This window comes from Convolutriloba macropyga, chromosome 11, assembly GCF_964194025.1.
Source record: "Convolutriloba macropyga chromosome 11, txConMacr16.3, whole genome shotgun sequence".
In the NCBI taxonomy this organism is placed as follows: domain Eukaryota; kingdom Metazoa; phylum Xenacoelomorpha; order Acoela; family Convolutidae; genus Convolutriloba; species Convolutriloba macropyga.
Genome location: NC_134478.1, coordinates 13,189,154 through 13,211,520, shown reverse-complemented (window position 1 = coordinate 13,211,520; position 22,367 = coordinate 13,189,154). Strand labels below are relative to the sequence as shown.

Genomic DNA, 22,367 nt, shown 5'->3' with positions numbered 1-22,367 from the left:
AGCCATCCCAGCAGGAAACAAACTTCATATCACATAGTTATAGAGCCTTTGATCATGCGCTCACAAATTTCACTGTTGATACTGAAAGACATCTCAGTGAAAATGTGACCTGTTTCTGCAAAATCGAGAGCACAGGAACCGAATTTGAAGAAACTACAGATACTTCAACTGACAGTAAAAGAGCAATTCAAATATTGCAAGATACAATCCATCATATCGGAGACAGATATGAAATTGGTTTACTTTGGAAACAGGACAGTAAAATGGAAAACTATCCGGTTGCCAAAGCACAGCTTGACAGCCTACAACTCCGACTCAACAGAGATTTTGAGTTGAAGCAATTGTATGAGAAAACTTTGGAAACAGATTTGGAGAAAGGTTATGTCAAACCAGTTACTTTCTCAAATCCAGCACCAGAGACGATTTCGTACCTTCCCGATCACCCCGTCACGAATCCCAACAAACCTGGGAAAGTCAGGCGTCTTGCAAACGCCGCATCTGTTTTTAAGAAGCAATCGCTAAACAAAAACCTTCTGTCAGGCCCCGACCTTCTCAACAACCTGGTCGGCTTACTACTCTGCTTTCGTCAGGATCCTGTTGCCGTAATGGTAGACATTGAGGCCAAGTTCATGCAAATTTGCATACGAACAGAGGATCAGTCTTGTCTCCGTTTTCTTTGGCCTTCAAATAATTCCATACGGCAGTTCCAGTGCACGCGACTCATCTCTGGAGCCAGATGTTCACCAACTACAGCAATAATATTTGTGCTCCAACAAACAGCAAAAGACTTCGGAAACAACGCAACAAAGGATTTGATACTCAACAGTTTCTACATGGATAACTTTGTACATTCGTTTGTCAACGAACAGGAAGCTCAAACGGCAGTTCAAGACTTGCGACAAACTCTCTCTAAAGGAGGTTTCTGTCTGACTAAGTTTGTCTCAAACTCTGTTCAATGTCTTAGCAAAGCACCCAAAGAACATTGTGACAATAAAAAAGACAAACATCGTGTCTTAGGTGTAATGTGGAATACAGTTAATGATACTTTCTTCCACCAGAAGCTGGCCAAAATTCAGGAAGACAAAACAGACTACACACTAAGAAAGCTCCTTTCATTAATTGCATGCTTGTTCGATCCATTAGGAATGAATGCCCCATTATTGATTACACTCAAAATCATCTTGCAGGATACTTGGAAAGAGGGACTTGCATGGGATGATCTCCTGTCAGATGAGAAACAGAAAGCAATAAAAACTTGGATAGAGCAATATCTAAATGTGCCGGAAATAGCAATGCCACGATGTTTTGTTTCTCCGAACGAGCCATCTTCGATAAACCAGTTACATTGTTTCTGTGATGCCTCACAGCTGGCTTATGGAGCAGTCATATATATCAGATCTCAGTCAGCTAACGCCATTTCAACTGGGTTTGTTATAGCTAGAGCTAAAGTTGCGCCAATAAAGCAAACAAGTATCCCGAAACTTGAATTGCAAGCAGCCGTGCTAGGATGCAGACTAATGCAAATTGTCTCCAAGCAGCTCACAACACCAGTTGCCTCAAGACACTTTTGGAGCGACAGTGAAGCTGTCCTTGCCTGGATCAAAAGCAAAGGTGAAAACTTTTATTGCAAATAGAGTGCAAGAGATCCGCAACAACACAGACTTCTCCAATTGGCAGCATATCAGCGGATAACTCAACCCCGCAGACCATGTCTACCGAGGAATACCAGCCTGTGACATCAATGTGTTCTGGTTAACACCTCAAGCTTTCTTAAGTGATCCCGAAAGCCATTGGAAGAACTCCTTGGGTAACAAGGAGACAAACGTCACAATGGAAACATCGAACGATGAATGTATTATCGACGTCAGCAGATTCTCAAAGTGGACGAAGTTAATGCGCTCTATGGCTTTTGTCATTAGGTTCATAAAGAATCTCAGATCTCAGACTCTCAGAGGATCAGTCTTGTCTCCGTTTTCTTTGGCCCTCAAGGAACTCCATACGGCAGTTCCAGTACACGCGACTCATCTCTGGAGCCAGATGTTCACCAACTACAGCAATAATATTTGTGCTTCAACAAACAGCGAAAGACTTCGGAAACAACGCAACAAAAGATTTGATACTCAACAGTTTCTACATGGATGACTTTGTACATTCGTTTGTCAACGAACAGGAAGCTCAAACGGCAGTTCAAGACTTGCGACAAACTCTCTCTAAAGGAGGTTTCTGTCTGACTAAGTTTGTCTCAAACTCTGTTCAATGTCTTAGCAAAGCACCCAAAAGAACATTATGACAATAAAAAAGACAAACATCGTGTCTTAGGTGTAATGTGGAATACAGTTAATGATATTTTCTTCCACCAGAAGCTGGCCAATTTTCAGGAAGACAAAACGGACTACACACTAAGAAAGCTCCTTTCCTTAATTGCATGCTTGTTCGATCCATTAGGAATGATTGCCCCATTATTGATTACACTCAAAATCATCTTGCAGGATACTTGGAAAGAAGGACTTGCATGGGATGATCTCCTGTCAGATGAGAAACAGAAAGCAATAAAAACTTGAATAGAGCAATATCTAAATGTGCCGGAAATAGCAATGCCACGATGTTTCGTTTCTCCGAACGAGCCATCTTCGATAAACCAGTTACATTGTTTCTGTGATGCCTCACAGCTGGCTTATGGAGCAGTCATATATATCAGATCTCAGTCAGCTAACGCCATTTCAACTGGGTTTGTTATAGCTAGAGCTAAAGTTGCGCCAATAAAGCAAACAAGTATCCCGAAACTTGAATTGCAAGCAGCCGTGCTAGGATGCAGACTAATGCAAATTGTCTCCAAGCAGCTCACAACACCAGTTGCCTCAAGACACTTTTGGAGCGACAGTGAAGCTGTCCTTGCCTGGATCAAAAGCAAAGGTGAAAACTTTTATTGCAAATAGAGTGCAAGAGATCCGCAACAACACAGACTTCTCCAATTGGCAGCATATCAGCGGATAACTCAACCCCGCAGACCATGTCTACCGAGGAATACCAGCCTGTGACATCAATGTGTTCTGGTTAACACCTCAAGCTTTCTTAAGTGATCCCGAAAGCCATTGGAAGAACTCCTTGGGTAACAAGGAGACAAACGTCACAATGGAAACATCGAACGATGAATGTATTATCGACGTCAGCAGATTCTCAAAGTGGACGAAGTTAATGCGCTCTATGGCTTTTGTCATTAGGTTCATAAAGAATCTCAGATCTCAGACTCTCAGAGGATCAGTCTTGTCTCCGTTCTCTTTGGCCCTCAAGGAACTCCATACGGCAGTTCCAGTACACGCGACTCATCTCTGGAGCCAGATGTTCACCAACTACAGCAATAATATTTGTGCTTCAACAAACAGCGAAAGACTTCGGAAACAACGCAACAAAAGATTTGATACTCAACAGTTTCTACATGGATGACTTTGTACATTCGTTTGTCAACGAACAGGAAGCTCAAACGGCAGTTCAAGACTTGCGACAAACTCTCTCTAAAGGAGGTTTCTGTCTGACTAAGTTTGTCTCAAACTCTGTTCAATGTCTTAGCAAAGCACCCAAAAGAACATTATGACAATAAAAAAGACAAACATCGTGTCTTAGGTGTAATGTGGAATACAGTTAATGATATTTTCTTCCACCAGAAGCTGGCCAATTTTCAGGAAGACAAAACGGACTACACACTAAGAAAGCTCCTTTCCTTAATTGCATGCTTGTTCGATCCATTAGGAATGATTGCCCCATTATTGATTACACTCAAAATCATCTTGCAGGATACTTGGAAAGAAGGACTTGCATGGGATGATCTCCTGTCAGATGAGAAACAGAAAGCAATAAAAACTTGAATAGAGCAATATCTAAATGTGCCGGAAATAGCAATGCCACGATGTTTCGTTTCTCCGAACGAGCCATCTTCGATAAACCAGTTACATTGTTTCTGTGATGCCTCACAGCTGGCTTATGGAGCAGTCATATATATCAGATCTGTCAGCGAACGCCATTTCAACTGGGTTTGTTATAGCTAGAGCTAAAGTTGCGCCAATAAAGCAAACAAGTATCCCGAAACTTGAATTGCAAGCAGCCGTGCTAGGATGCAGACTAATGCAATTTGTCTCCAAGCAGCTCACAACACCAGTTGCCTCAAGACACTTTTGGAGCGACAGTGAAGCTGTCCTTGCCTGGATCAAAAGCAAAGGTTAAAACTTTTATTGCAAAAAGAGTGCAAGAGATCCGCAACAACACAGACTTCTCCAATTGGCAGCATATCAGCGGATAACTCAACCCCGCAGACCATGTCTACCGAGGAATACCAGCCTGTGACATCAATGTGTTCTGGTTAACACCTCAAGCTTTCTTAAGTGATCCCGAAAGCCATTGGAAGAACTCCTTGGGTAACAAGGAGACAAACGTCACAATGGAAACATCGAACGATGAATGTATTATCGACGTCAGCAGATTCTCAAAGTGGACGAAGTTAATGCGCTCTATGGCTTTTGTCATTAGGTTCATAAAGAATCTCAGATCTCAGACTCTCAGAGGATCAGTCTTGTCTCCGTTTTCTTTGGCCCTCAAGGAACTCCATACGGCAGTTCCAGTACACGCGACTCATCTCTGGAGCCAGATGTTCACCAACTACAGCAATAATATTTGTGCTTCAACAAACAGCGAAAGACTTCGGAAACAACGCAACAAAAGATTTGATACTCAACAGTTTCTACATGGATGACTTTGTACATTCGTTTGTCAACGAACAGGAAGCTCAAACGGCAGTTCAAGACTTGCGACAAACTCTCTCTAAAGGAGGTTTCTGTCTGACTAAGTTTGTCTCAAACTCTGTTCAATGTCTTAGCAAAGCACCCAAAAGAACATTATGACAATAAAAAAGACAAACATCGTGTCTTAGGTGTAATGTGGAATACAGTTAATGATATTTTCTTCCACCAGAAGCTGGCCAATTTTCAGGAAGACAAAACGGACTACACACTAAGAAAGCTCCTTTCCTTAATTGCATGCTTGTTCGATCCATTAGGAATGATTGCCCCATTATTGATTACACTCAAAATCATCTTGCAGGATACTTGGAAAGAAGGACTTGCATGGGATGATCTCCTGTCAGATGAGAAACAGAAAGCAATAAAAACTTGAATAGAGCAATATCTAAATGTGCCGGAAATAGCAATGCCACGATGTTTCGTTTCTCCGAACGAGCCATCTTCGATAAACCAGTTACATTGTTTCTGTGATGCCTCACAGCTGGCTTATGGAGCAGTCATATATATCAGATCTGTCAGCGAACGCCATTTCAACTGGGTTTGTTATAGCTAGAGCTAAAGTTGCGCCAATAAAGCAAACAAGTATCCCGAAACTTGAATTGAGAGCAGCCGTGCTAGGATGCAGACTAATGCAATTTGTCTCCAAGCAGCTCACAACACCAGTTGCCTCAAGACACTTTTGGAGCGACAGTGAAGCTGTCCTTGCCTGGATCAAAAGCAAAGGTTAAAACTTTTATTGCAAAAAGAGTGCAAGAGATCCGCAACAACACAGACGTCTCCCAATTGGCAGCATATCAGCGGATAACTCAACCCCGCAGACCATGTCTACCGAGGAATACCAGCCTGTGACATCAATGTGTTCTGGTTAACACTTCAAGCTTTCTTAAGTGATCCCGAAAGCCATTGGAAGAACTCCTTGGGTAACAAGGAGACAAACGTCACAATGGAAACATCGAACGATGAATGTATTATCGACGTCAGCAGATTCTCAAAGTGGACGAAGTTAATGCGCTCTATGGCTTTTGTCATTAGGTTCATAAAGAATCTCAGATCGAAACAAAGAGGCAAACTAGAACTCCACGACATTAACGAAGCCCCAATTTAATTCTTCAGAAAATCGCAAGAGAAGTCCTTCAAAGACGCCATCAAAGAAATGAAACAACACAGGCCTTTGTCAAAGAAAGATCGCTTGCTCTGTTTGTCCCCTTTCTTTGAAAGTGGACTTCTTCGCGTTGGTGGCAGAACAAAACGAAGCTTGCTACCCTTTGACGCCAAGCACCCCATCATCCTGGACTCTACATTCAACTCAACATACAGAAATGCCACGAAATTTGTATGCACATTGGAGTGAAATACGCTCGCAACTACATTCAACAGAGATGCCACATTCTTGGAATCAGAATCTTCCTGGGAAGTTTGGCCTTCAAATGTTTCGACTGTCGCCGCTTCCGAGCACAGGGACTACAGCCACCGATGGCAGACTTGCCAGACATTCGTTTCCAGGAAACACAGTCACCACTCATCTTCACCAATGTCGGCATGGACTACCTTGGACCGCTTGGTCGTTCATCGAGATGCAGAAGTGAAGACCTACATCTGCCTATTCACTTGTTTGGTTACAAGAGCAATTCACCTGGAATTTGCAGAGGACCTCAGCAGACAAGTGTTTGACAGCAATCCGACGCTTCATCGCTCTACGTGGCCGACCGCGGTTGTTCCTGTCAGACAACGGATCCAACTTCCAGGGAGCAAGAAAGCAGATCAGAAGAAGACCACTGATGTTAGACCACGACTACATCAAAGATCAGCTACTGAACCAGTCTGTCGAATGGAAGCTCAGCCCTCCTTCTGCTCCTCACTTATGTGGGGTGTGGGAGAGACTCGTTCAGTGTGTCTTCTCTTGAACCTCGATTCCGCAAAACTCACCCCAGATGTCTTTGCCACGATCGTCAGTGAAGCCGAGTTTCTTGTCAACTCACATCCACTCACCCACGTGAGAAGCAACCACGAAGACGACAACCCACTTACACCAAACCACTTCTTGCTTGGAAGGCCCTTCTGCAATGTTCCTGGAGCCGTTTTCAACGAGACCCTTACCTTGAAGAGTTCGGTATGGACACATGTGAAGCAGAGACTTGAGCAGATTTGGAAGAGGCTTCTAACCGAGTTTGTTCCTTCGCTGAACAAACGACAAAAGTGGACGTCTCATGAAGCAGCTTTGGAATTGGATGATGTTGTTTGGCTTCTTGAGGAGCTTACCCCAAGAGGAATCTGGCCGCTGGGACGAGTCACACGGACTTTCACCGGCCGAGGTCGTTCGAAGTTAAAACCGCTTTAGGCAAATTAAACAGACCAGCAGTGAAACTTATGCACGTTTAACCCAAACCCACCAGCAGGTTAGGGTTAGGTTGTGTGGGCCCCGAGGATGTTAATGCCTCACATTAACTTCGATTATCTTACCGCAATTGTAAGATTGATTCTTATGACTTTATAACCCAAAATTGTAAGAGAATGAGAAGTCGACTGTAACCGTAAAATGTAAAATGATGTTATTGAAGTATAAAGGAACCAAACAAGAGAAACTATGCGAATTGAAACCTTGAAGATTACCTTTATCACTGCGGGATCAAGCGTTATCACGTCACTCTAATAGGTCAAAAAAGAAAAAATACATTTGAACTATGAATTGTGTTCTGATGCTGTGAAAAAATCAATTCTATTAGAGAGTTTCATTTTCACTGCTCCACAAAGAGCTGACGGTCAAATCAAGGCTAGCAAGTCAACTCCTATTTTTAAAAAAAATATTGACATTTGAAATAAAAAAAAGAAAAAAGTTCAATAAAACGGCACAAGTTTCACTGATTAAAAAAATTTATTTGATAAAAACAAAGATATGGTGAAATTTAGGTAAAAACTAATTTAATATATAGATTATAAACTCGTCTTCCGTGTCGTGTGATCACGGATTTAAATTCAATTAAATCGTCCTTTGATAGAATGGAATAGAGATCTGTTTTTCAGGGATTTGCATCCACGCAGGGATAGGTTGCAGTTTAACAGGAGCTCAGAAGTGAGCCGTGTGTTTATAGTTATTTCTGTCTACGTAGCTTTCCTGTCGTTATTCGCTGAGTTTCAATGCGATTTGTTTCATAACACGCGAAGATCGGGCGGCGGCAGTGCATGCGAAGATACGCGGCGCAAAACAGTTACTGCGTTCGACCTCAACCACCCTGCTCTATTTTTAGCCACTTGATTTTCTAGTGGTAGCCGTACGCTTCATTGACATCCTTGGGCATGATTTTGCTAGGGGGTTCAAAGAGTTAAACTCGAACAATATCCTTCCAAATCTGTTCTCCCACAAATCATTTGCTATCGGGTCCCAACTCATCCTCAGTTGAGAATACGGAACAGCTGCGGCTCAATTTGAAGGTCATAGCATACTTCATCGAGGAGTTTGAGAAAAGCATCTATTAATACATCGAAGCGGTAGTGAGTATACCGACATTTTGGGAAGTGAACTGCAAGAACAACCGTAAATTCGATTCCACGGGGACAACTCACTGATAAATCCCTTGGTTTGACCCATAACAAATGAACAAACGATCAAGGAACCTTGATTTGGAAAGAGCAAAACTGTATTTTCGAAGCGGTTATGTCATTTGGAGTACCGTTTTCACTTAAAATTATCAACACATATTTCATCGTTTTTGGAAATGGAACTGATGCAGCCTTTACGAGAATTGAGAAGGTCTAACATCATCTCTCTGAACTCATATGAGTTTTGAGATTGTTGATTTGAAAGATTTTATTGAGTAGATTGGTTAGCAAATTGTCTAAAATCTTTGAATGGTGGTATTCGAATCTTAAAATGATCTGGCATAGACATGTTGAGGCCAGCAGATCTCAGCGGAGCAGACATTAGATGACGTTTTTATTCATTAGGATTTAAGTCCGTTATCGACGGTATCGATCTCAGGATTAAGCACTCTCATCTGCGTTTAAAATAGTAGATACATTGATGTTAATCTTGAAATGAAGCTTTACTGATTTAAAAACTTTAGTATAACAACAAAAAAACATTGCATGGAACTTTTAGCTATGGTATTGAGCTTGTTGATAAGAAAGAAAGAATTAATTTCTCTGATCCATAATACTAAAATTACGTGAAGAGTTTAGAAGAAATAGAGATGGATCCAAGATCAGAGGGGACCCTCCTAAAGGTGAATCACCTTTTATTATGAGGACCCGAGTTAAAAGTGCAATTAAAAATGCATTGATCGCGTTTGACTTCTTTACGTATTTTTCTTAACCTACTTCTATATTGAAACAGATATCACTTAACCTTAGTGAAGTCTGAAGTTTAGATAAAGTTTTGAAGGACTGATTTTTGCTCGCGGCTGTTGAAACATCAAGGTATTCTGAGGAAATCATTTTTGACTAGCGTATTGAGTAATTTGACTCCGCGATATCTTAGAGAATGCCAAACACTCGGACATTTTGCTGCGGGAACTTCATACAAGCCACACTTGTAGCTCGGGTAGCCATGGAAGTTTTCAGCTGCCTTTTGTAGATATTGTTTAGGTAGCAAGTCTCTTGCAATAGCTTGATCGAAAAAAGGGAGAATTTTAACAAGTCAAACGTATAAATATCATAGATGTTCTGAATTCCTGAATCTTCGAAAAGTGAACTGGAATGATACCTTGAGCTTTTGCAGAAATTAGGCTTGAGAAGGTTACTTGAGAAGGTTCCAACATTGCATGGAACTTTTAGCTATGGTATTGAGCTTGTTGATAAGAAAGAAAGAATTAATTTCTCTGATCCATAATACTAAAATTACGTGAAATGCTTAGAAGAATTAGAGATGGATCCAAGATCAGAGGGGACCCTCCTAAAGGTGAATCACCTTTTATTATGAGGACCCGAGTTAAAAGTGCAATTAAAAGTGCATTGATCGCGTTTGACTTCTTTACGTATTTTTCTTAACCTACTTCTATATTGAAACAGATATCACTTAACCTTAGTGAAGTCTGAAGTTTAGATAAAGTTTTGAAGGACTGATTTTTGCTCGCGGCTGTTGAAACATCAAGGTATTCTATGAGGACATCATTTTTGACTAGCGTATTGAGTAATTTGACTCCGCGATATCTTAGAGAATGCCAAACACTCGGACATTTTGTTTGGGGAACTTCATACAAGCCACACTTGTAGCTCGGGTAGCCATGGAAGTTTTCAGCTGCCTTTTGAAGATATTGTTTAGGTAGCAAGTCTCTTGCAATAGCTTGATCGAAAAAAGGGAGAATTTAAACAAGTCAAACGTATAAATATCATAGATGTTTTGAATTCCTGAATCTTCGAAAAGTGAACTGGAATGATACCTTGAGCTTTTGCAGAAATTAGGCTTGAGGAGGTTACTTGAGAAGGTTCCAACATTGCATGGAACTTTTAGCTATGGTATTGAGCTTGTTGATAAGAAAGAGAGAATTAATTTCTCTGATCCATAATACTAAAATTACGTGAAGAGTTTAGAAGAATTAGAGATGGATCCAAGATCAGAGGGGACCCTCCTAAAGGTGAATCACCTTTTATTATGAGGACCCGAGTTTAAAGTGCAATTAAAAGTGCATTGATCGCGTTTGACTTCTTTACGTATTTTTCTTAACCTACTTCTATATTGAAACAGATATCACTTAACCTTAGAGAAGTCTGAAGTTTAGATAAAGTTTTGAAGGACTGATTTTTGCTCGCGGCTGTTGAAACATCAAGGTATTCTGAGGAAATCATTTTTGACTAGCGTATTGAGTAATTTGACTCCGCGATATCTTAGAGAATGCCAAACACTCGGACATTTTGCTGCGGGAACTTCATACAAGCCACACTTGCATCTCGGGTAGCCATGGAAGTTTTCAGCTGCCTTTTGAAGATATTGTTTAGGTAGCAAGTCTCTTGCAATAGCTTGATCGAAAAAAGGGAGAATTTTAACAAGTCAAACGTATAAATATCATAGATGTTTTGAATTCCTGAATCTTCGAAAAGTGAACTGGAATGATACCTTGAGCTTTTGCAGAAATTAGGCTTGAGAAGGTTACTTGAGAAGGTTCCAACATTGCATGGAACTTTTAGCTATGGTATTGAGCTTGTTGATAAGAAAGAAAGAATTAATTTCTCTGATCCATAATACTAAAATTACGTGAAGAGTTTAGAAGAATTAGAGATGGATCCAAGATCAGAGGGGACCCTCCTAAAGGTGAATCACCTTTTATTATGAGGACCCGAGTTAAAAGTGCAAGTAAAAGTGCATTAATCGCGTTTGACTTCTTTACGTATTTTTCTTAACCTACTTCTATATTGAAACAGATATCATTTAACCTTAGTGAAGTCTGAAATTTAGATAAAGTTTTGAAGGACTGATTTTTGCTCGCGGCTGTTGAAACATCAAGGTATTCTGAGGAAATCATTTTTGACTAGCGTATTGAGTAATTTGACTCCGCGATATCTTAGAGAATGCCAAACACTCGGACATTTTGCTGCGGGAACTTCATACAAGCCACACTTGTAGCTCGGGTAGCCATGAAAGTTTTCAGCTGCCTTTTGAAGATATTGTTCAGGTAGCAAGTCTCTTGCAATAGCTTGATCGAAAAAAGGGAGAATTTTAACAAGTCAAACGTATAAATATCATAGATGTTTTGAATTCCTGAATCTTTGAAAAGTGAACTGGAATGATACCTTGAGCTTTTGCAGAAATTAGCCTGAGTAGTTTGTTTTGTTGCAAGTAAAATGGAAGTAAACCTGTGATAAACCACCAATTTCGACCACTGCATTGCAATTCAGTAGATCAATGTTGAAATCTCCGAGAATAAAACAGGGAATCTTCATTTCAAGAATTTTCGAAAGATGTCAAAATCTTCCAGAAAAATCCGTTTGCTTACAGACGGAGAGTTGTACCAGCAAGCAACTAATAAACCAATTTTACCTTTGGTTAAACATTGAACTAAAGCTACATTCAAGTTCGTTTCAATAGTAACCTTCTCAAGCCGATAATACTTTTGAACTATCTTTGGAGATAAAGATCTTCTTCGCATTTGATTTCATTGCCAACGACTTAGCCCCGTAATCTGGAACACGAAGTTACTTCGACGTTTGATCTTGCAAAAAATTCTTTGCAGACTCCACTTGCGACTCTTTTACCCACTACCTGGCAAATTGGAACATTCAAGAACTAACCAGAGACCTATTTTCATTCAAAGTATCAAAGAAAGCCTTCACGGAAGATTTACTACCATATGCGCAAGCATATTAAAGCATATTACCACTATTCTTCGGATAGGATCCTTTGGCTATTAATACACAATTTGGCTGAGGCTGTATAGGTCAAATACCATGAGATCACCGAGATTGTACTGGGTTGGCATTGCAAATTATATTTGTAGATATATTGCATGTGTAGATGTTCAACAGTTTTACGAGTTTAGAATGTTTGTGGATGGCTGTGTGTGTGGATGTAGTGGATCCAATTCTTTCAGCGCAGTATCAAATCTTTTAGTAAGTATATCTTATTTCAGCAATTATGTTATATTATAACTAAACTGTTTTTTAATAAATACAATTCTCCTTTGTGAACTTAACAAATACAATTCTCTGTTCTGAATTTCAACAAACAATTTACGTGAGGCTTGCTCCTAATGAAACATCGAATGTTCTGATTAAATAACATGCTTCAAAAGATTTCATATCATCGAATTTTAGACAACGTCACAGTCCCCTCCTTTCTATCCTTTCCGAGCTCCCAAAAAATTTGAAGTCTATTATTCATTGACGTTGAAAATTTGGATACATCGCTTGTGAAAATAGTTGAATATAAAGATGCAGGTAAATTTGCCACAATATGATCGTTCCAGTCCAATAACACATGTCGCATAAAAATAGGAAATAGATAGTGTCAGGTTGATAGTCGGATAAGTTGACAAGACGCCAGCGAAAATCGAATAATGGACGCCAGTTCGAGAAACGGGTTCAAGACCAGACACATTTATATTTTACAATTCCACGGCTCCGATTATACAGTTAAGTTAGCTGGATTGGTTATGTCATTTGAGGAAATATGTACATCAGTTGTATTTTGGGGCGAGTTTAATGAGTATTTTGATCGAGACCTACTGGGGGTCTCTTTCCCATGAGGTGAAGCAATTCTTTGAACGGTATCAATTGTTAGCCCGTTTGAATGTAAATTGCAAACTGCTTTTCGAGATCTTTACATAATTTGATTTTTTGATCGACCTCGTCAGAGTTATCCCAATTAAGGATAGTTATGATGTAGCAGGGCCTCATATCAGAATGTGCTAATCGAATAAATGCAGGAATATCACGAATGAATTAAAACTTGTAATAAGCCCAAATGAATAACAGGCGAAGAAAAAGATCAACTATGAAAACAACAATTGACAAGGTGAATGACATCTTCACTGGGATAAATTCCTTCAGAGTAGATTTAAATGTGGGATTGCGGCTGCCCATTTCCATTGTTAGTGACATTGCTATTTTCACTAGGTCTTCCTTCGATTCGTTTTTTGGGCTGTATAGTAGTTCTGCTCTAACTTTTTTCAATAAGTTGACTCCAGCTACCGTTCTTGACTCAAAATAAGGCTAGATGTCAAATGCGGGCACGACGTCCATCAAATGTGCCAGTGGATCTGGTAATCTCACGTCTACAAATTTAGGTGTTAATTGATCACAAACTAAATCCGAACGTAATTTGATATCAACAACTTTAACCTGATAACCGCATTCTATCGTTAGGAGACAAACTTTGCATCCATCTGTGGTAGAGCCAAGGCTATTAATGTTTTGTTCCAAACTGTATGTGCGCATACTAAACGCATCTGTGGCTGATGTCAACAGCCAAATTCCATAACCCAATTTTTCCGCCTGGAAATTTGTTGAAAGATAGAACACTTCCGTGTCACATGTCTCGGTTGCCTTGAGTATGGATCCCAAAAACAAAGTTGCAAGGCACGAAGCTTGATTTGACTGAGACGGGAATGGCTCATGACATATCTTATACTCCGAGGAACCAATGCAACGATCGAATTGTTGTTGGTATAAAGTAACTTTCGTCTTGATCCTCGGACACGGCAAGATATGGGTTCTCAATCACCCATCTAACTGCCATCAGGAGTTCTGATTGTGGCATAGGGATCACTTTTTCTCTGTACGTAGAATACGCTGTGGTGCGGGATGCCAACTGATTTGCTAGGGTCAATATCAAACCTTTTTCGACTGTTAAGGCATCTCGAAGGAGTTTTGCTTCATATTAAGAAAGTAACTCGGTGTTGCAGGGGATCGCCAAAGATAATCTGCCGCCGGATAAAGTCATATCCTCTCCAACAGATTTTAAAATTGCCTGTAGAGATTCTTTGAGAACCAACGAGATTGGCAATAATTTTGCATAAGGATTGCAATTGCGTTCAAAACATTGATTCGATACGTGTACACGGAAGCTCTGTAACCTTTGACGGCGGAATATAGGAGAGAAAGAAGGCTGGCCATCGTGTCAAAATTAAAATTCAGCTGTTGGTTTGAAAACAGCATTTGGTTGCAGTCTCTGAGGATACTGAAATTAGTTTCAGTAACATTAAACTGTTCTTGTATCACTTGCCAATTCTTGTTTTGGTTTTCTGTCATCTCAGTCTGTGCTTCTTCAATTTCCTTGAGCTTGAACAAGGAAGAACTTTTCATCGCTATTAGTTCGTAATTGGCTTACGTAACTTGTGAGAACTGAAGTGATTGTACCCAAATGTTCTATAATGCCTGCATTTGTTTCAGACTGGTCTTGACAAGTACCCAGGATTCCAGTCAAACCACATTCTGCCGATCCTCCTGTGATAAGGCCTGAACCAAATAAACCACGTCCTGCTGCTGACATGGCTCCAATATGTGCTCCTCTAGCTTTACGTGAGTGTGTCCTCAGTAGGGATCGATTTCATTTCATTTGAATTTTTTCACCAAGAAAGGTCGATGTTTCAGTTCGTAGCAGTTCAATGTCAGCTTTCGACTGATTGACTTCATGATAAATTTTAATGAACATCCAATCAACGCTAAAAAATGAGTCATTTGTATGAAAAGGTGATGAGAAATCGAGAGGACAGTGAGCTGATGGCAATTTCCACATATTTTTCAATTCAACAAGCATGTCTTTAGTTTCCCTTTTCAAGCTGAAGTTGTATGATGGGAATGGAATTAAGAATTGTACTGGAATGAATTTCTCGGCGATGATGATTGTTGATTCCTCGTTAAATAAAATGCCTTTTTTTCAAAATATCGTCATAATTAATGTCGCAGTCTGTTGAACTGTAAACTGTGGTTAGAGATAAAGGGTTAGGGAAAGAGTAAGCCTCATCTAAACCTAAGTTAAGATTAGGTTTTACATATGTGACTTAACATGTTGTTGTAATTCAGATTCAAGTTTTCTACTCATTGTTTTTAACAAATCGAGTAAGTTCAGGCATAAAAAATATATGATCAAATGATGAGTAAATTGTGTTATTTCAGTTTGTGATCATGAAACTTATTGTGTTTGCCTTTGCTTTTGTGTTTATTTCGACCTGTGACGAAGAAACTTTTCGGGGCTTTATACTACACTGCTGCGAGAATGGATGTTATGTTGTGGTGGTGGGCGGGAGCAAGGTCTGGAGACTGGAACAGTGTCAGTGGCAAGTGGTCATTTTACTCCTCGTGTGCTGTGTTTGCTGCTGTCAGAGCAGCTGCTTTTCACTGCTCTACATTGTGTATAAGATTCCGCCGCACAATTTAAAACTTGTGCACTAGTATTTCACATTGAACTTCTGAACTGAACTTTAGAGACTACTAAACTAGACTTTACTTTTGCTAGTTTGTGTTAGAGTTAGGCTTTAGCCTGTTGTTTTAGCTGTTTGTTACTTGCAGCTTAATTTACTCGACTTGTAAACTCAAAAATTTTTCCGAGAGTGTTCAATCAAAAGATGGTCAAATACAATTCCAACAATTCAAAAAATGGAAAAGCAACTGCATTCCCGAACAGTAAATTACATCAAAAACGGGAAATTTAAAGCAAGCGCCCGGTCTATTCGAAATTTTAATGAGCCGCACTGGGAAGATCAGCTTAGGAAATGAACATTGGTTGGAAAAAACCAGCTTCGAATTGGGGACAAACGTATACCCACTATGAGTGAATCAGACAATTGTTTGGCTGCTAAACATGGGGGCCTATTGGGCTCTGAACATGTGTACAAGGAAAAGGTGTTAATAAATTCCTGGAGCAATTTTTCATACTCAAACTTAGGGCGCCTTTTTGGCTCATTTGAACATTCCGTATGAATAAGCTGATTAAGACCATTTTCTGTGTCATCAGGGTCGCGTTGTTTAGCTAATGCGATTAGTTGTGGGTCAATGCTAATAAGTTTTTCAGCTTGAGCTCTGCTTAAAATTTCGAAAGATGCAACAAGTGTGTTAGCTTTGAGATGAACATAATGATCTGTGATGTTAATTGCTGATATGAACAATTTTTCGTCTTCTTCAGCTGTACTTAGAGATAAAGTTAAAGCTATCTCCGTTGATTGTTCAAATTTGTTATTAGGGATTACAACTCCACTGCATTCAAAAAAACTATCAAAATTTTCTTTCAGTGAACACTCTAAAATTTTGGGAGTAGGGCATGCTTTTTGTTAAGAAAAAATCAAGTTTTTTAAGTAAATTTTTGCTTTACCTTTTGGCTTAATCTCGCTCAATTGCACAATTAAAATTGGAAGTTTCAAAGGTTGAAGGCGGGGCAAATATAATTCAAATTCTTGAAAAAGGGGTTTCCAATAATAACAGTTCATTGTTGGCAAAACGACAAACGTATCAGTAAATTCATGGTTTGTTATGTCGAAAGTAATTTTTACTGCTTGAGAAATGTTAACTGGCGTTCCTGAAGCCAATTTCACGTTATTAAAAGAAGGTGATGTGAACTCAAATTTGTCATTGGAATTTTGTAGTTGCTGTAAAAGATTTTCAGGAACTGCATTTGGGCAAGAACCAGTATCAATCAGAGCTTTTCGTCGAATTTTGGCGTCAAAAAGAATATTAACGTAAGAAAGGAACTCTCACTCTAAGGGGATAACAGCGCATAACGCATTTTCTGTTCCTAAACTAGTATCAAAATCAAAGGCATGGTCAGTTACATGATCAGTATAAAATTCGAAATTGTTGGACTTTTGTGGAACTTGTGGCTCGTTTAGTTTCTTGGTTTTTTATTAAATGGGAAACTACCACCGCCGCGTCTGCCGCCTCTATTTCCGTGACTGAAAGTTGGGGATGTGTGGTTATTAGGACAACAAGTGTAACAGTTAATATCGATTATTGAACTGTTCCAATGTGATTTGGAGGTGCTGGGGTGTAATTTGAACACTAGCTGGAAATGCGCTAGAGCTAGTTACTTGTGCAGGTGATGGTTGAGGTGTAATTTGAACTGCTGCTTGTTGGTTTGCGTCAGCAGGGAAAAGCTGTTGCGCTAAATTATTGTTTTTTAGATAATTTTTGTTATATCCTCTTCCTCTCAAATTACCTCTGTTATTATTATTATTACGTCGTTAATTGTTAGTCCTCTTTTTCGGCCTCTGAAACTAAAACCAGTGCGATTGCGGCCTCTATAATTTCCTCTAAAATCTCCTCTTCTTGGAAAAAGTTCTGTTGAGCATTAATGCTCTGCAGTGATAACTTGTTCTTGTTGCTGTTGCACTTTTGTTCCTCAAAATGTTTCCAAAGTTCATTCACTTTGTTTTCCATAGCCTCACTTGTCTGTGTCAGTTTCGAAAGTGCATTTAATAAATTTTCTGAAACTGCTGCTCATTTCGCTAAAAGTTCCTATCTGCGTACTCGTTAGTTTTAAACAAGCTATGAATTGTTAATTGTTTTCAAGCAAACAGACATGTCGTCTCACAGTTGCGTTATCTGGTTGTTCAAGTAATTTTGCTCTGAGCCAACTAGGCATACTCTTAACGAAATGACGCTTAATTTGATTAGCGCGTTCAGTTTGTGCGAAAAACAAGTTTTCTGCATTTACTTCGTTTTCACGGGCTATTATTGCTCTTTTTGCTGCTGCATCTAATGCAGGGTCAGCTGCTGCTACCGGATTCGGTGTTGGATCTGGGTAAGCTCTTACTGCCATGTTTTGAAGTGTAACTAAGAAGTTTTCTGGCGTGTCCGTTTTTTGGTCGAATCTCAAAACTTTTAAAATTGATTACATGTAGTTCCTGCAGTTATGGGTTACAAAAATGATTTCTCAGTGCTATTAGAATTAAATTAAAGTCTGCTCTTGTAGCATCATAAAGTGTTTGAAAATACCTTAAAGCTGCATCTCTGAGATTTAGTGACATTGCTGCAATTGCTGCAACTCCTATTATACTTCTGAGTAATCTTTCAAATTCACGAAAACTCTCTCTGTGCCTGCGTAAGGTTTAAATGTTATTTGTGGATGTGCCATTTTTATTCGATTTAACTATAAATTATGTGCTTTGTATTAATTCTGTTAAAATTATTATTAATTATTCAAAAGTGTCAGATTTTCACTGAATTTTGATCCCCCTTTAGTTAATTCGATTAAGTTTAATGATACAGTTGATGAAAGTGTCGAAATAATTTGAAAGCACCATAATAATTATCTTCTCTCGTTCCATTTTCTGAATTCAAACATTGCTGTTTTCATGATATATGATTTCATTCGATCAACTTTGATTGAGCACTCATCAAGTTCAGATAGGACATTTTACAAATTCACTGCAAAGTTAAAATGATAACGAACCCTGTTTGAAGAACGTAGTTGATTCTTGAGAACAAAGATGTTAATGGGATTGAACCCTTCTGCTGCTTCTTTTGGCCTTGGGCACGTAAAATCCAGTTTTTCGTTGCGTAGTAGGATAAGTTTAGGATGCTGACAATACAGAACAAGATACTGCCTTGATTGTTTTTCAGCTGGACCTTGTCCTCAGCTGTTGGTGTCCGTTTTTGTCACCATGTCAAATACCATGAGATAACCGAGATTGTACTGGGTTTGTATTACTAATTATATTTGTAGATATATTGCATGTGTAGATGTTCAACAGTTTTACGAGCTTAGGATGTTTGTGGATGGCTGTGTAAGCGGATGTAGTGGATTCGATTCTTTCAGCGCAGTATCAAGAATTTTAGTAAGTATATTTTCTTTTAGTAATTCCCTGCTCTGAAGTCAAACAAACAAATTAGGCGAGACTTGCTTCTAATAAAACATTGAATGTTCTGATTAAATAACATGCTTCAAAAGGTGTCAAATCATCGAATTTTAGATAACGTCACAGTATACAAACTTTCTACCGCTTTCAATAGAGCGTGACACTGATTTTCAATATTTTGTAAAGCAAGACTTCTGTTCAGATTATCGAAGTCATTTTCAGCAACAATCAGTCAGAGTCCTTCAGTCTCTGGGGACACAGAAAATAGTTAGAAGTGATTAAATAGCATGTTCAGTGCCACATTTTTGGCCGAAACATAAAAATCCAAGTATCTGTAGTTCCTTTTTGAAGCATCTTGAGATCGTTCTCAAATGATTCGTCCAATTACATTGCCAATACCTATCGGGTACCTGAATTAATCAAACTACGCCAACTTTTAGAACATTTTGGTTATTTTAGTTTATAATTATTTCAGCAATCGTAAACACTTGGAAAAATTTTCGCCACCACTTAAAGTTTAAAAAACTGCATAAAAATGTTGGTTGAGGAACGGACGGCAGGCTTGGAAATTGCTCACAAATTAGTTCAAACCCGAGTAGCCTTTATTACATTTTTGGTCCTATTCTTGTAAAGAACTTATCGACTTAATTTCTTTGGCCAAATATATAAGCTCCACAGAAGGTGTTGGTGAGCCGGGATATGATGCTAGGACTATTATCAGAGAGGGGATGTCGCCGAGAAGTATAAAACGAGAAATGCAGCCGACAGCTTAACGCGTATTGGGCGACAAATCTGATTAGTCAAAATATCACTAGTTTGACCTACCATTTACACTTGCTGCGTGTGGACGGGTTCTCGACTTAATTTCCCTCTTATTGGTTGTTGACTAACTAACTCGCTGTCGACCAACTCGACAATCGCCCAGTGTTGTGTTCTAAATCTCTATGCATAAAAATTTTACCCCATGGCTCCGCTCAACCCACACTACCATAAGAAAAGGCAACAATTAGAACATACATCTTACATGCATTAACCCAAATCCAATATAATGAGCGCAAGTTTGGACTCCAACATACCACCAATCAGAATCTCTCCAACAATTAACCAGAATAAAAGCTAGTCACTATTGAAAACCTGAAACTCCCAATATATGAAACAATATGACAAACGTCGGTCAAATTGCACTCGAAGGACAGGGGCTGCATCATAGATAAAGTTTCGTTTATGGGTATCGTGCCCTTGCCACTTCCTATGCTACAATTGATTTTAGCTTAGCAACAATCTTTATTTCAAAGTGAGAGCAATTGAGATCACACAAAAATGAAGAAGACAAACGTAAAAAAGGTCACTTAAGAAGTCAAAAAATGTTCCAGAACAAAAACTCAAAAACGGTCAAACAAAAATTTTGCATCAGAAAGACCAGCATGTTTAATAAAACTGCTTCCAACTTGGTTCGAGAGCAATTAACAACTTACTTTAATTGTAGTCAGAAAATCGATTGCACGGCTAGTGGGATCCGATTCAATATTAGCTCGCAGCAAATCGACTGGCTTAAACTGATATACTTTATATGTCTCCAAGTATCTTCCTGCTTCTTGTGGTGAAAAAGCCAATAGAAGGGTACAATCGGCGTGAAAACAAGCCTTGTTTAATTCGGCTAAACTTTGAGTTGGGTCAATAACGTCAATTTGAAGCAACAAAAGTCGAAGCTTGAAGGCAGATCCAACTTTCCGAATTCTGTCGTATATATAATTTGGATTTAAATGATGATATCGTAGAGACAAATACAAAGCACACGTTGCTTCACTTAGAATATAATCAGGAGCAATATCACAGACAAATTCGACAGGAACGTTACGTATGTGCTTCAAAATTGGGTTTCCTTTTTGACGATTTAGGGCATAAATAGTCGAGCCCGAATAATTTCTATTTATGATTGGTTTATTATTATTAGTTATTGAGCTCGTTTCTGTGACATCCTTTATGTCAAATAAATCCTTTGAACGCAAGGAAGCGTCATTTGGTTCATTGTGAGAGGAAGCAGCAATAGCTCGTTTCAATTGCCCCGAAACAGTAGGCGCCGCACTTACTACTTGCTTATAATCGACAGATATGACATTTTCTCTAGAACCCTCAGAAATTGGTGCAATATTTCTAGTATTCATATTCGCGAGGGACGTGCCATTCCTTGACAATTCGGTTTCATTTAATGCAGTTTTCTCTTCGTCTGGAACTTTTCGTCGCTTAGAAAAGGCTGATAAGGGCACCTCGGAAGAAGCTTCTTCTACTTCCGATATTGATGGAATATGAAACATCTCAATGATTATCCAATCATTTTCTGAAAGAATTAAATTTTAAAAGGATATTCATGAGATCAACGGAAATTTTTTCGTCAATTTAAAAAAATTGCTCTCCTCAATGGGAAATCGGTCAAACCGGAGGTAGCAAGCCAACTCTTACTGCTCGAATTTCACCGATTAAATGAAAATTAATCGATAAAACAATAAAATGAGGGATCTTTTCCGTTTGTGCCCCCCCCCCCCCAGCTTAGTGGGTGCATATTATTTGCATCCCCCAGACGCACGTGCAATAACTTTACATGATGATTTACTATGTAATGACACGTGCTCTGTAACTGGGGGGCGCATAACGTACTGGGGGAGCACAAACGGAAAAGATCCAAAATGAGATAGACATCAGAACTTAAATATTAACAAAAGTAAACGTTTGGAAATTGCTGCCACTAGTCAGGCATCAAATGCCTCAGGACAATTTCTGTTCTCCTACCAGTAATAGAATTTGACAGTCAATGTGCCGAAACCGACAGCGAAAAGGCTGAGCTTTCCAACACGTTCTTTAAAAATGTTTTCAACTCCGAAGTAGCTCTCTACAGCTCCTACCCAAAGAAAAAAACTTCATAGCAAATCACTCATACAGAAATAGAGCTGCAGCCCATTGACAAAGCGTCCGTGACCCGCGAAGGCAGATGGAACTCCTAAGGAGAGCAAAACTGATTTCTCCTTAGATATGATATATCAGCTTAGCGATCCACTGGGGAAGGGGGAGATGAGGTGGGGGGGGGGGGGGGGGGGGGCTTAAGCAATGGAGGTCTAGGTTAGGGTTTGGAGGCAGGGATATTGAAAAACTAATTCCAATTAATTGGCGAGACAAAAGGAAGAGCAATCAATTGAAAGCCCCATATTAAAGAACAAAATCCTACGCACAAATTTCAGCGCAAACATAGACAAAAAAAGACCATCCAAAGGAATACCACTGTGCTAGGAACTACGAGTGTGGTTCGTACAAGCCCACGAATTACCAACGGTACCAGTAATAGGTTCCAAAGGTAAATAATTTT

The 22,367-nt window shown here is 39.3% G+C and overlaps 2 protein-coding genes across 2 annotated transcripts in view; one reads left to right on the top strand and one right to left on the bottom strand.

Moving 5' to 3' along the window:
- LOC142349222 (DNA excision repair protein ERCC-1-like) overlaps positions 1 to 21,368 on the bottom strand; it is a 33,995-nt gene extending 12,627 nt beyond the window's left edge. The window contains exon 1 of the mRNA XM_075400644.1: positions 20,485 to 21,368. Within this exon, the coding sequence (XP_075256759.1) occupies positions 20,485 to 21,324 (840 nt within the window). The 5' untranslated portion in view covers positions 21,325 to 21,368. The remainder of the gene's footprint in view (positions 1 to 20,484) is intronic.
- The window catches only part of LOC142349538 (tuberin-like), a 494,816-nt gene that overhangs the window by 19,926 nt on the left and 452,523 nt on the right, over positions 1 to 22,367 (top strand). The window lies entirely within an intron of this gene.